General features: G+C 37.5%; 1 protein-coding gene across 2 annotated transcripts in view; it reads right to left on the reverse strand.

The window, feature by feature from the left end:
- ELOVL4 (ELOVL fatty acid elongase 4) overlaps positions 1–14049 on the reverse strand; it is a 30675-nt gene that overhangs the window by 10183 nt on the left and 6443 nt on the right. Inside the window, exon 2 of one of the 2 annotated variants that reach the window (XM_059400976.1) lies at positions 4597–4696. The exons of the other annotated variant lie outside the window; for it this stretch is intronic. Coding sequence (XP_059256959.1) covers positions 4597–4657 — 61 coding nt within the window. The 5' untranslated portion in view covers positions 4658–4696. The remainder of the gene's footprint in view (positions 1–4596; positions 4697–14049) is intronic. 2 annotated transcript variants of the gene reach the window in all.

Here is a 14049-nt window from a genome sequence, read left to right on the forward strand (position 1 = left end):
AGACAAGAGAGAATAATCCTCTTATGAGAGGGTATGGCTTAAAAGATGAGTGGCTGACTTCTATTGAAAGCATTGTATCACTATGGTCTTACTACTGATTGTTTGCTTTTCTTCATTATCATATTATCCTGTTATGTACCTCTCTATGACAAAGCATCCCTTAAAACATGGAGTATTTATCTACTTAGATATTTATTTTCTATAGGAGAAGTACTTAAGACAAACTCCTAAATCTTAAAGGCCTGCTCTACTTACTTTAGGAACTAGAGAAGGAGTAGCTGTGGCTTCCTATTCCTATCCAGAAACTAGAGGGTAGACACTGTTTTTTCCATGCTCTTTGAATACAAAGAGCAAAGGAATCTGTTATAAGATAATCCCATGTAACAAAGAAAAGAATATAAATTTAACAGTAAGGAGATTCTAATTTCTAATATCAAGGATTAGATCACACTTTTTTTAAAAGGAAAGATTTATTTAGGGGCACCTGGGTGGCTTAGTCATTAAGCCTCTGCCTTTGGCTCGGGTCATGATCCCAGAGTCCTGGGATTGAGCCTGGCATCAGGCTTCCTGCTTAGCAGGAAGCCTGCTTCTTCCTCTCCCACTCCCCCTGCTTGTGTTCCCTCTCTTACTTTGTCTCTCTTTGTCAAATAAAAAAATAAAATCTTTTTTAAAAATCTATTTATTTTAGAGAGAAAGGAGAGAGCACGTGCATGAGTGGGGGAAGAGGCAGAGAGAGAATCCTCAAGCAGAAGCCCCACTGAGCACAGAGCCCAACGAGGGGCTCAATCCCAGGACCTTGTGATCATGACCTGAGCCAAAATTAAGAGTTGACTGCTCAACCCACTGGGCTGCCCACCCAGGCGCCCCAATTCTATCACTCTTAATCACACACAGGATTCCTGCTGACTTCAAAGTAAGTTCTGAACAAAAAGTAGAAAAAAATTGAGAGAAACAGGTCCAAAAATTTTCCCAAAATCAAGAATAAATAAAAATGCTCATTCTTTTTGATGTATAGTGTGGTTAATCCATGCCATTCTCTCCTTCAACGGAGAAGTTTAGAGAGAGAACTAAGAAAGACAGTGAGATGAAGAGACATGAGTAAGAAGCTGAAGATCTGACAATGTGAAACACTAACAGAGGCCAACAGAAGAATAAATAGAGGGAAGTAGATAAGAAATAACAGAGATATTAGAAAAGGCATTCTAGACTCCATCAGTAAACAGATGGCCTGAGTTTTACTATCAGCTCTGCTATTGCACATAGGGCTTGAAGGGCACAATCTGTCTTAGATCCCTTTACCTGTAAAACCTGCTCAAGAGAAGGGGAACAAGTTAGTGTTTCTCCAACTTGCATGAGAAAAAGAATCACAGGGGAGAGGGGTATAGTCAAAATGCAGGTTCTGACTCCGTAGATCTGGGGTGAAGCCCATTTTTAGGAAGATTCTGCATTTTCTAGGAAGCTCCAACTGATGCTATGTCAATATTCCATGGACCACCCTCTAAGTAGCAAGAAACTAGATAATCCTTTAGGATTTTTTTTAACTTCTGAAAATCATTACTTTTAAACATGATAATTAGGAGGAAGAATGGAATTGAAGATGAGGAAAACTGGATCCAAAAAATGGGTAATTTTCACTGGGCAAGGGGCCCATTGTGCTCACAAGTTCCTGCACATTTCTGTTCCACTACAGCACTCATCACACATTATATACTTGAACACGTAACCTCCCTGAAAGCAGGGGCAGGGTCTCTTGGTCATGTACTGCAAGGCTTAGCAGGGTGCCTAAACAACGTATTTGATGAATAAATGATGATTTGGGTAATTTTTTTCATATTAGTCCTTTCTTCTCTATCCCTTCAAATAAAATCCAACAGTACATTTATTGATATTCCAGGTTTCTTCGTGCAGCAACCTTTTCCTACAGCTCTTCCCAGATCCTCCTTTATGCTGGCATACAACTTGAACCTGCTGTCACCAACACCTCAGTCCAGTATTAAGGGGTACAGGCACAGTGTGTTTACTTCATTGCTTTCTCCAGGGAAAAAAGCAAAGCTCCCTTTTTTTTTTTTTTCAGCGTAACAGCATTCATTATTTTTGCACCACCCCCAACAGTCCAAGTCATGCATTCAGTCAGCAACTACTTAACAAAACCTTATCTCCAGCCTATAAAAGGCCTGGTTCACACCATCCCTTTCTCAGATTAGCCCTTCCAGTTCACCAGGGTCAGAAGGATCTTAAAAATTCCACCTCCAGGGGCGACTGGGTGGCTCAGTGGTTTGGGCTGCTGCCTTCGGCTCGGGTCATGATCTCAGGGTCCTGGGATCGAGCCCTGCATCAGGCTCCCTGCTCTCGGGTCATGATCTCAGGGTCCTGGGATCGAGCCCCGCATCAGGCTCCCTGCTCTGCAGGAAGCCTGCTTCTCTCTCTCTCTCTCTCTCTCTCTCTGCCTGCCTCTCTGCCTACTTGTGATCTCTGTCTGTCAAATAGATAAATAAAATCTTTAAAAACAACAACAAAAAAATTCCACCTCCAGTGAACACTATGGACACTGCAGTGACTGCCAGCTACCTGGACACAGCATCACAGTCCCATCCCACGAGAATATTCACAGAAAATGGTATTTCTCCATGTCTTTGCTGTTATGTGTGTCCTTCTAAATTTGCACAATTTTTTCTTTAGTACTTCTGACAAAATTCAAATATCCATGCTTCTTTTTACTTGTTCCCTTTTCCACTTAAAAGGACTTGAGTGAGTCACTGTAGTGCCATACAATGATATGAAAATTTACCATTAATAACAGATACACCACAAGTCTTGAACCAAAAAAAAAAGAAAAAGAAAAGAGAAAAAGACTGAGGAATTAGAACAGTAAAGGAATATCATGAGTACTGAAGCTTTATGTATTTTATATAACCTTAAAATAATGAATTATCCAGCCTTTGATGAACTCAAATGATTCAGTAACATATTTTTATATGTTGCCTTTCTGCAAGATGAATTTGCTTAGATTCCCTCTCCCCAGTTTTATTGAGACATAATTGACAAACTTTACTGTGTGAGTGTAAGGCATGCAGCACGATAGTCTGATTTACACATATTGTGAATGATGACCACAATAGGCTCAGCTAACATCTATCTTCTCATATAGTTACAAGAGAAAGAAAAGAAAGAAGAAAAAAAATACAGAAAAAAATGTTTTCCTTGTAATGAGAACTCTTGGGACTTACTCTCAACAACCTTCCTGTGTGCCATCCAGCAGTGCTGTAGTCATCATGTTGTACAGTACATTCCTAGTGCTTCTTTAGTTCATAATGGGACGTTTGTACCTTTTGACCACCTTCCTCCAACACTATCCTCTCCCTTCCACATCTAGTAAAGACAAATCTGATCTCTTTTTCTATGAGTTTTGTCTGTTTATTTCAAATAACATATTTCAATGGTAAATTTTCTATTCATTTCAGTTAAACTGAATCCAAATATAGATTACGCACATTAGAGTAAAAAGAAGACATATTTACAGGGGCACCTGGGTGGCTCAGTGGGTTAAAGCCTCCACCTTCAGCTCAGGTCATGATCCCAGGGTTCTGGGATGGAGCCCCGCATGGGGCTCGGCAGGGGGCCTGCTTCCTTCCCTCTCTCTCTCTCTGCCTGCCTCTCTGGCTACTTGTGATCTCTGTCTGTCAAATAAATAAATAAATCTTAAAAAAAAAAAAAAAGACATATTTCCAGTACTGTCACTATCCGAACTCTACACAGTTATTTTTTAAAGATTTTTTAATTTATTTATTTTTGAGAGAGCAAGAGAGAGTACACACAAGTGGTGGGGAGGGGCAGAGGGAGAAAGAGATTCCCCGCTGAGCAGGGGGCCTGACGATGTGGGATTAGATCCCAAGACCCTGGGATCATGACCTGAGCCAAAGGCAGATGTTTAATCGACTGAGTCACCCAAGCGCCCTCTATGCATTTATGAATAAGATTCCATTTATTACGGGGAAAAAAGAGAGAGAAAACAATTCAATTGAAACGCTATTCTTCCTACCACCACTGAAGTCAAACTCTGGCATCAAGAAATACCAAGATTCAAATAGGTTTTATATAACATTCTTAGGAATTCTCTATTTGTAAAGCTTTGGGTGGATGGAGAAGGGAACAATATGTGGCACAAATATAAATTGACTCTAGTTGATTTGTCAAATTGTCCTATATTTTATAACTATTAATATGTTTATTAACATGCTTATGCCTTCATGTGTTAGTGATTTTGCCATTATTTTGAGCTTATTAACAATTTTAAGCCATTACATGTAAACCTTTACCTCACCTGGGGCTGCAGAATTTTAGATTTAGATATGATCTCTTTATCTTAACAATGAGATTCAGAGAAGTCAAGAGCCTCATGCATCCCACCAGCTATTCCAGTACCACTCAGTCTTTAATTTTAAGGGAGATAATTTCCATCAGTTTCTTTCTCAATCATTGGTATAAATGATATTTTAAGATAGAACTATGACTACCAATCATGTTTCTTCAAGGGAAAGACAAAAAGAGAGACCTACAAAACTTCCCTTAGGAGAAAGAAGGATAAGAGATACTCACACTTCCTTAGGTGCTGCATCTGACAGAGCTGGTCTAGGATCATGAATGCTTTGGAGGCCATGCCACAAAGAAACTTGGGAAAAAACTAACGATCTCTAGCCTGGAGAAAAGAAAGAGGCCTCATCAATTGCTAAAAGATCTAAAGAGAGCTCAGATTTATTCTCTATTTAGAGTGTAGAATTAGAAACAATGAGAAGTTGTTCTAGGAAGCTGAATTATACCTAAATTCAGAAAAATTTATAAGCAGTGGGCCTTTCTGTATGTAGAAAGAGCTGTCTTCTTTGGCAATGAATTCCTTATCTTAGTTATAAATTAAATTTAAACAAACCTCAAGCTAAGTTTTATAGAAAACAAGTTCAGGAGCAAAAAACTATATTTTAATAATAAGAATTACTAAGACACATTACCTTAAGCCTTCTGGATTCTTAAGGGGTATTCCATTTAGATTTTGATTATTTTGATTATTTCATAAAGTTCATGCCAAATAGGATTGATTTACTTGTGAACATTAGTTAGGTCACAAATCAAACTATTTTATCCCATATGATAAAGGTCATATAATGCTTACACAACTGTATGTAATGGTCATGTAATGGTTACATGGTTACAACATACAGTGGTGTTTGTCAAAACTCACAAACTTGTTAACTAAAAAAGATTTAGTTTTATTATGTGTAAATTATACCTTTATACAAGTGGGAGGAAAAATGGTATATCTGACGTGGGGCTTCCTTCAAATACCCTCCACCAACAGGTTTTTATTTTTAACCTGATCTGCATCTTAAAATCACACAGCGTGATGGATGGATAGAACAGACTTTCAGGTCAAACTCTCCACCCCTTCTAAGCTAGGTGATTTGGGGCAGGTTGTTTGGTTCTTGACCTCTCAAAACTCATAGGTTTTGACAGACATAAAAGGAGAGAGACACAGAAAATCTACTGCTTTGCAGGATGGTAAGTGTATGTCTTAAGAACAAGGGATCAGGGGCGTCTGGGTGGCTCAGTGAGTTAAAGCCTCTGCCTTCAGCTCAGGTCATGATCTCAGGGTCCTGGGATCAAGCCCTGCATTGGGCTCTCTGCTCAGCAGGGAGTCTGCTTCCCCTCTCTCTCTGCCTGCCTCTCTGCCTACTTGTGATCTCTGCCTGTTAAATAAATAAGTAAAATCTTAAAAAAAAAAATAACAACAACAACAACAAGGGATCAGTCTTAAGAATAATGGAAGGGCAGGTGAGAAGGGACAAGATGTACTTCAAAAACAGACATTTGAATTGTTTCTTGAAGAGAGAGCCATATATATAAATAGCCCCAAAGCAGGAAATAACACACTTATTCTGGAAACTAAGCAGGCCTGAGGTAGAGGATATTTACAAAGGAAGATGACTGGAGCCTTATGGGTAGAGCAGACCTGGGAGAGTCTTACAAGCTATGCTGAAGAGGTTAGAATCTGTCTGGTAGCTAACAGGGAGATGCTTAATTGCTTAAAAATAGGGGATCACATTTAGCTTTTGAAAGATAATAGCAGAAGCCATGGGCGATGGACTAAAGGGGAATATGAGATATCACAGGGTGGGGAAACCAGTTGGATCAGTGGTTCTCAAACACCTCTATGTTGCTGGGCCACCCACATAAGAACCGTCTGCTTGTTAAAAGTGAAGATTGTTGGGCCCCACCCCAGATCTACTAAATCAAAATCTCTGTGGATAGGACCCAGGACTGTGATCTCAAAGTTCCTCTGGTGATTCTGGTGGGCAGCCAGGTTGGGCACCACTATAATGCAGAAGTTCTGGAAACCTGAATTTAGAGGGCTGCACTGGTGATGATCAAGACAGGCAGATATGAAAGTAAAATCTAGACGTGGTGACTGATATGGATGTAAGAGTTCCAGGATTACTCCTAGATTCTGGCATGGTTGGTGGTGGAGATAGAGAAGACAGGATCCAGGACAAAGCATAAAGAGGAACAGATCTGGAAGGAGATGATTGGGTGAATTTTTAAACATCCTGTGTCTGAAGTACTTATGGACACCTGCTGGGTGGAAATATCCAGTAGGCTCTACCAGCACTGCAGACACATGGAGGACTCATTGGCAATGAAAATCACATCAGGTATGAGGTCACAAGGGAAAGAGCAAATGGAATGACAGAAAAATGAACAAGGATTGTACCCTGGGGAACACTTAAGGGAAGAGTGGGAGAAATGGCAGTGAAGCAAGTAGAGAAAAAGGAAAAGAGAAAATAACATGGAGAGCAAGAGAGTACGATGTTTTCAAAATGATGGGGTAGGCAATTGATGATTATAAATGGAGACTCACCTGCTCTTTTCTTTTCGGTGAAGAAATAACAGCTACTTCACAAGGTTGATGTGTGATGATTAAATGTAAAAGTTCTAGCACACATGAATGCCGCAGAGTTGTTCCTTCTGCTGTAACCCATCCCCTATCCATACCCCATTTTCACACAGGTGTGACCTTTCACACAGGTCAGGAATAATATGAGCCCCTTCCATTAAAAGTCAAGTCCTTATGTCTTCTAGGCCTTTTCTTCCTGATCTAGAGAAGTTATCTAGGTTCCAAATATTGACTCTCAAGTCAGTCTACCAACATTAGAATCCTAGCTTTCTTTTACTAGGTAAATACACTGAGTGAATTACATTAACTCTCTTTGGCTTTATGGATGATAACAGGGTTGTTGGAAGGAATAAGATATTGCTAAATGTATGGTGCCTGACACAGAATAAGAGCTCAGTAAATGTTGGCACTGGTATTATCATTGATAATAATCAAACCACTAAATCCTCTTTTCCAAGAGAAGAGTTTAACCAAATTAAAGAGAAAGTACCATCCATAATTATAAGAGTTTAAACTGAGAAAACAGAACATTTTATAACTTATATACTGAGAAGACAGCAAATCCTATAATTTATGCAGAACAATACATAACAAGTCTAAATCTGAATTTTGAATTAGAGAAGCTGTTTTTAAAAAGCTCTTTTTTAAGAAAATGTAAACCAAATTTTAATAATATTTGTACTCCAGTAGTTTTGAAGTAATTCAAGTCTTTTAGAAACACATACTTATATACAAACAACTGTAATTAATTCTTACAACAAATTATCCCTATGTATATTAAAAGAACTTCCTTAAAAATCTCTAATAGATTGGGGTGCCTTGGTGGCTCCATCAGTTGAGGGTCCAACTACTGATTTTGGTTCAGATCATGATCTTGGGGTCCTGGGATGGAGCCCTGCATAGGGCTCTGTGGTCAGCAGGGAGTCTGCTTGAGGTTTCTCTCTCCCTCTTCCTCTGCCCCTCCCCCAACTTATGCTCTCTTTGTCTATCTCAAATAAAAAAGAATCTGTAATAGGGCTCCTTTTTGTTTTGGAAAGGCTGATTTTCTTAAAGCTTTTTAAAATTCAGGGTATCTGCCAGTCAGAATGAACTTTATCCTCTAAGTAGTCTAAGCTAGTTATCATTTCCCAAAAGAAAAATCAGTAAAATTTTTAATTTTTAGGACATCCAAATTCTTAGAATTAACAAGAGTAAGCACAAGAGTAGGAAGTAAATCTAGTCAGTGATGACTTAAGACACACAGAACAAAGGGAGTGTCGTAGAGGGGCAAGGGATAGGACTTAAATTAAGAACAACTGGATTCCATCGCTTCTCGGCCTTTTGGCTAAGATCAAGTGAAGAACAACAGGATTCCAGGTCTATCCATCATGTGCTAGTCCCACAACTTGGACCTGAAACTCTTGGAACCACAAATTCTGCTATGTAAAATGGGGGTAATAATATTATTCCAACCACAGTGTTGCTTTGAGGTTCAAATTGATAGCCCTCCGTAAGAAGCCCCTCCAACATAAACTCTTTTTTGCATTTGAAAGTACTGAATATGTATTTCCTTTGTAACCGTGAAAGCACACTGTGATTACCTCTATCATATCATGCAGCTGCCCTTTTAGTCTGTTTGAGTGTGTCCCACACAGGCTGCACTGGGGTCTTATTGTTATTTCTACAGCCACAAAGGCTTGCAATACTGGATGTACCCAGCAAATGGCTGAGGACTAGCAGACCAAATGAAGGCAACAAAGGATCTAGAAAATAAATATTTTGGCAACTACCACTGTGAGAATACATACTGGAGACATTTCTCAACTGTCCTTTTGATTTAGGTAAAATTAGCAAGAGTTATTGATCAATATGGTTCTAAAAGATACACAAAGTTCCTCTGGGGGTAAAAAACAAAAAACAAAAACTAAATGCTCTATAGAAAGGTATCCCATTTTTCAGTTTTCTTAAATATATTTTTAAATGTATAGCTTAAGAACATTTTTAATTCTTCTTTTTCCATATTTGTACATAGTAGTAGATTATCAAAGAAATTAAGAATTCTCTATTCCATTCCTATTCAAAGTGTGGTAGCCCAGCAAAGTATGTCTACTAGAAATGCAGAATCTCAGGCCTCACTCCAGACCTAAGCCAGAATCTCTGTTTTAGTAAGATTCCCAGGAGATTTACACATTAAAATCTAAGAAGAACCACTCTAGTCTACTCATAAATGTGGGCCTATTTTATATATTTGTTTTATTTATTTGTTCCTAGAGTCTACCTGAATGAATCAGTCACTTATTTTTTTTTAAACAATATCTACATCTATTTAACCTGCCATAAACAAAAGAAAAACACATGCCTAACAATGAACTAGAGATAGTAAGTAGCTTCTTCTAGGTTCTAGTCTAAAATGTGATGCATAATTCTCCACCCCAGTAAGATCCTAGGTATCAGTGAGGGAAAGAAGGCAGAAGTAGAGGAGTAAGGGTCTTCATACAACTGGGTACAATGGACATGTAATGACCTGAGATATCCGCTAGAACTAAAGCACAGATCCAGAAGAACCACTGATCCACCTGGTTTCCCCACCCTGTGATGTCTCCTCTTCCCTTTTAGTCCATCTCCCATTGCTTCTGCTATTATCTTTCAAAAGCTAAATGTGATCCCCTATTTTTAAGCAATTAAGCATCTCCCTGTTAGCTACCAGACAGATTCTAACCTCTTCAGCATAGCTTGTAAGACTCTCCCAGGTCTGCTCTACCCATAAGGCTCCAGTCATCTTCCTTTGTGAATATCCTCTACCTCAGCCTGCTTAGTTTCCAGAATAAGTGTGTTATTTCCTGCTTTAAGGATGCTATGAACATGCTATGAACATTAAAGTGTATAAAATGCACACTACAGCATGTCATAGTCCATAAGGGTCCCATACTAGAAGCTCAATAAATAGCAGTGAGTTTCCCCATGTGCAGAAGATATCTAAATCTACTGTTAAAATATATATATATATATATAAGGGTTCTATATATACATATTTTGGACCCTTGAACAACATGGGTTTAAACCGCAGGGAGCCACTTAAATACCTGAATTTTTTTCAATAAATACAATACTATAAATGTATTTTATGTTTTTCTTAATAACATTTCTTTTCTCTAGCTCATTTTATCATTAAGAATACAGCATATAATACTATAAGAATGTATGTTAATCAACTGTTATGGTAAAGTTTCTGGTCAACAGTAGGCTATTAGTAGTTAAATTCTGAGGAAGTCAAAGGTTTCACATGGATTTTTTTTTTTTTTTAATTTTTAATTTTTTTATCCCCAGGGGTACAGGTCTGTGAATTGCCAGGTTTACACACTTCACAGCATTCACCAAAGCACATACCCTCCCCAATGTCCATAACCCCATCCCCCTTCTCCCATCCCCCCTCCCCCCAGCAACCCTCAGTTTGTTTTCACATGGATTTTTGACGATGCAGGGGATCAGCATCCCTTAACTCCTGCATTATTCAAGAATCAATTGTATATTTTTTCCTCAGACCTATTATTGCCCCAGATTCCCCTGCCTTTTGGAACTGTTTTCCTTTTCCCTATGAATGGGATTTTATGAATATATCATATATACATATGTGTGTTTAATATAAAAAAATGATGCCTCACATCCTGGAAGCCAAGATAAAAATGCAGATAAGTGGTTTCCTTCTCACCCCACTTTCATATTTTGTTTGACTTCTCAGAAAAAGCAGTCATAAAACTTCCTCCCTTTGCTAATCTGGGAGTTCAAAATCCAAACATTCCCCTTAGTGCCACTAATGACCTTACAGATTTAAGAAAACTGAAATGGGAGGTGCCTGGGTGGCTCAGTGGGTTAAGGCCTCTGCCTTCGGCTCAGGTCATGGTCCCAGAGTCCTGGGATCCAGCCCACATCGGGCTCTCTGCTCAGCTGGGAGACTGCTTCCTCCTCTCTCTCTGCCTGCCTCTCTCTGTCTACTTGTCTGTCTGTCAAATAAATAAATAAAATCTTTAAAAAAAAAAAACAAAAAAGAAAGAAAGAAAGAAAAGAAAAGAAAACTGAAATGGTGTTTCCTTTTAGCAATAAATAAATAAATAATGAAAAAGACTGAAGCTACCATTGGAGTGTGTGTATATGTATATATATATGGGAACTGTAGCCATAGTCTTCTCTTGCTTACAGTTCTATAGGGTGAATATTCAACAAGTAAAATATTATTTTAACTGAATGTATTCCTTTTCACTAATTACCAATAGTTTCAGGTTCTTACCCTGTGAAATTTAGCAAATATCTCCATAACTCTCTTTGGATATGCTTTCCTTGTCCTCGCCAATCCATAATACAGAAGTCAACTTCATCTCAGGCTAAATACCATTTTTTATACTTTATATATGTATATCCATATATATGATTCAAATAAATAAATAAGTTTCACTTTTTAGTTTAATTGAATACAACAGCCCTTACAGTACCTTTGAGTATTTCAGATGTTTTTCTTTAGTTTACGTCTGGTGGTAATTGTTCAGATTTAGTATTCTAAGTAGTGATACTATATAGATAAGATAGCACCACAAGACAAGGTAAAGCAAGAGAAAATATATAGGTCAGAGGATTGACTATTGCTTTCCTGCTTGGCTAGTGTGATGGGGAGACAAGAGCACCGGGCTAAGAGACAAAACAACTTGTTAAACCCATTTCCACTACAGTGTTCATCCACAAGTGACTTAATCTCTGTGATTCTCAGACTTCTAAAAATATAAAAATAACAATGCCTTCCAGGCCTATCTTCCAGGGTTGTGAAGTTCTTGGTAAAATTGTCCAGCAAAAAAATAACAAATGTTATTTGCTACTTTTTAGCCATTGGGTACTTTTTTTTTAGGCAACAGTTATACATTCTCTTTATAAAGCCATTTTACTGTAAGCTGAAAAAACAATAAAAGATTGTCAACAAAAATAAACTAGCCAGTTTATCAGCAAAATGAGTTTATGTGAGGACAGCAGAGAAATTACAATTTTGGACATGCCAACCATGGTGAAACATCGGCAAGCCCTGAGAACAAAGGAGGAGAGCATCCTTTTAATAGAGGGAAAAACAAGTTGGGAGGGGTTGGTTAGAATGATCCATTGGAAGAAGGTGAGAGTTCAGGATTGTGGCAACCTCTCATGGGCTGGGTTGTTACTGGGCAAGAGGAAAATCTTCCTCTTGCTGAGGAATTAAAGTAAGCCTCTTTCTGTGGGTTAGAGTATGTAAAGTAGGCCGTGACAAGTGGTACATGCCTGAGAGTTCCCCCTTCAGAACTTCCCAACTCCATTTTTAAAAGTGTTATTTGTTGCTTTATTTTTAATAATCTCTGCACCCAACATGGAGCTCAAACCCACAATCCCAAGATCAAGAGTTGCATGCTTTTCTGACTGAGCCAGCCAGGTGTCTCCCAATTCCACTCTGAATGGCTTTTCCTCTACTCATTTTCATAGAATCAACGGTTTTACAACTGAACACTGAAGAAAGATCATGTCTAGAGGTACTATATTAATTTTATATGAAGTGTTTTTAAAAATTATGGTAAAAAAGACATAATGTAAAATGTACTTAACCATTTTTAAGTGTACAGTTCAATGACATTAAGTTTATCACATTGTTGTACAACCAATTTCCAGAACTTTCTCATCTGGTAAAACTGAAACTCTATACCCACTGAACAACTCCCCATCTCCTCCTTCCTACAAACCCTGGCAATCAATACTCTGCTTTCTGTTTCTGTGAATTACACTACTTTAGAGACCTTATATAAGTGGTATCATCAAGGTTCACCCATATTGTGACATGTGTCAGAATTTCCTTCCATTTTAAGGCTAAATAACATTCCATCATCTGTATATGCTACATTTTGCTTATCCAGTCATTCACCAACGGATATTTTCTACCTCTTGGCTACTGTGAATGCTTCTATGAACACTGGTGTGCAAAACTACATGAAACTCTTTAACAATATCTATCTGTGCTTACGTTTTCACTTGATAAATAAAAATGAAAACAAAGTTTACTCCTTTGAATACTCTAGTTCAAAAATCACATATGCCTTTCTGAGTACATCTAACAGGGAGTAGATGATTCCTTCAGTGGACTAATGCATTTGCCTTTCAAATTCCAAGACTTATAAGTAGAATGCAGTCACAAAATATATTGAGAGCTATTTAAGAATAACAATATTCCATAAAGAAAAACATATGACAAAAACAGGATTTTTAAAATTAACATTTGGTTAAGGAACATACTTATACCAAAATTATTTAATTTCTTTTGTCTCCCCATATGCTACAACCTATATATTTGCAGCAATTTTACAAGAATTTTAAGCCACACTTCCAAATATAAGAAATGCTCAAGTGCCTATAACTGAAAATCTTTTGTAATAACATATGACAAAATTTTGCATTTCTTGTAGAAAAAAACATAAAGTAAGATTAAGGAGACACTATAGGAGACGTTATGAGGACTCAATAAAGTGGCCATAAGAGATGATATAGTTTCAACTACCTCAGGGGACAGGTAGCGATATGAAACCCAAAGGATCAAGAACAACTTGCCCCAAACCACATAACAAGCCATCCTTAGAAGTGGTATGTTACATAATCAATATAATGTATAATTATATATGTTACATAAATAATATATATTAACCTAATTATTTAAAGTTATTGCTATTAATTTTTACAAAATAGATAATGCTTGGTTTTTCAAGAAATATCTCGATAATTAAATAGATACAGTATTATGGCAACAAACAGTGCTATGTCAAAGTAGATACTTAAATATCTGTATCCCTTGTTTTTCTATTCCTTTACCTATTTCTTATAGAGCAGATAAGAAAGTAAAAAGGATTAAGTATGAATCTGTTATTTGTTCTATCTTAGCAAATTAATAACAGGTTTGTTGGAAAAGATTGGAATTATTGCACAGAGTGAGGTTTTAAAATCACTAATCAATACATTTATTTGAAAATGCTTGACCTACGTAAATTTTTTTAAATTTCACATATACCCAGAATTTAAGAGCCAGCTGAGACCTTAGAGATTACCTAATTCAACTCTCTCAATTTATAGATGAAAAA

The sequence above is a fragment of the Mustela nigripes genome, chromosome 5 (assembly GCF_022355385.1).
Source record: "Mustela nigripes isolate SB6536 chromosome 5, MUSNIG.SB6536, whole genome shotgun sequence".
Lineage (NCBI taxonomy): Eukaryota > Metazoa > Chordata > Mammalia > Carnivora > Mustelidae > Mustela > Mustela nigripes.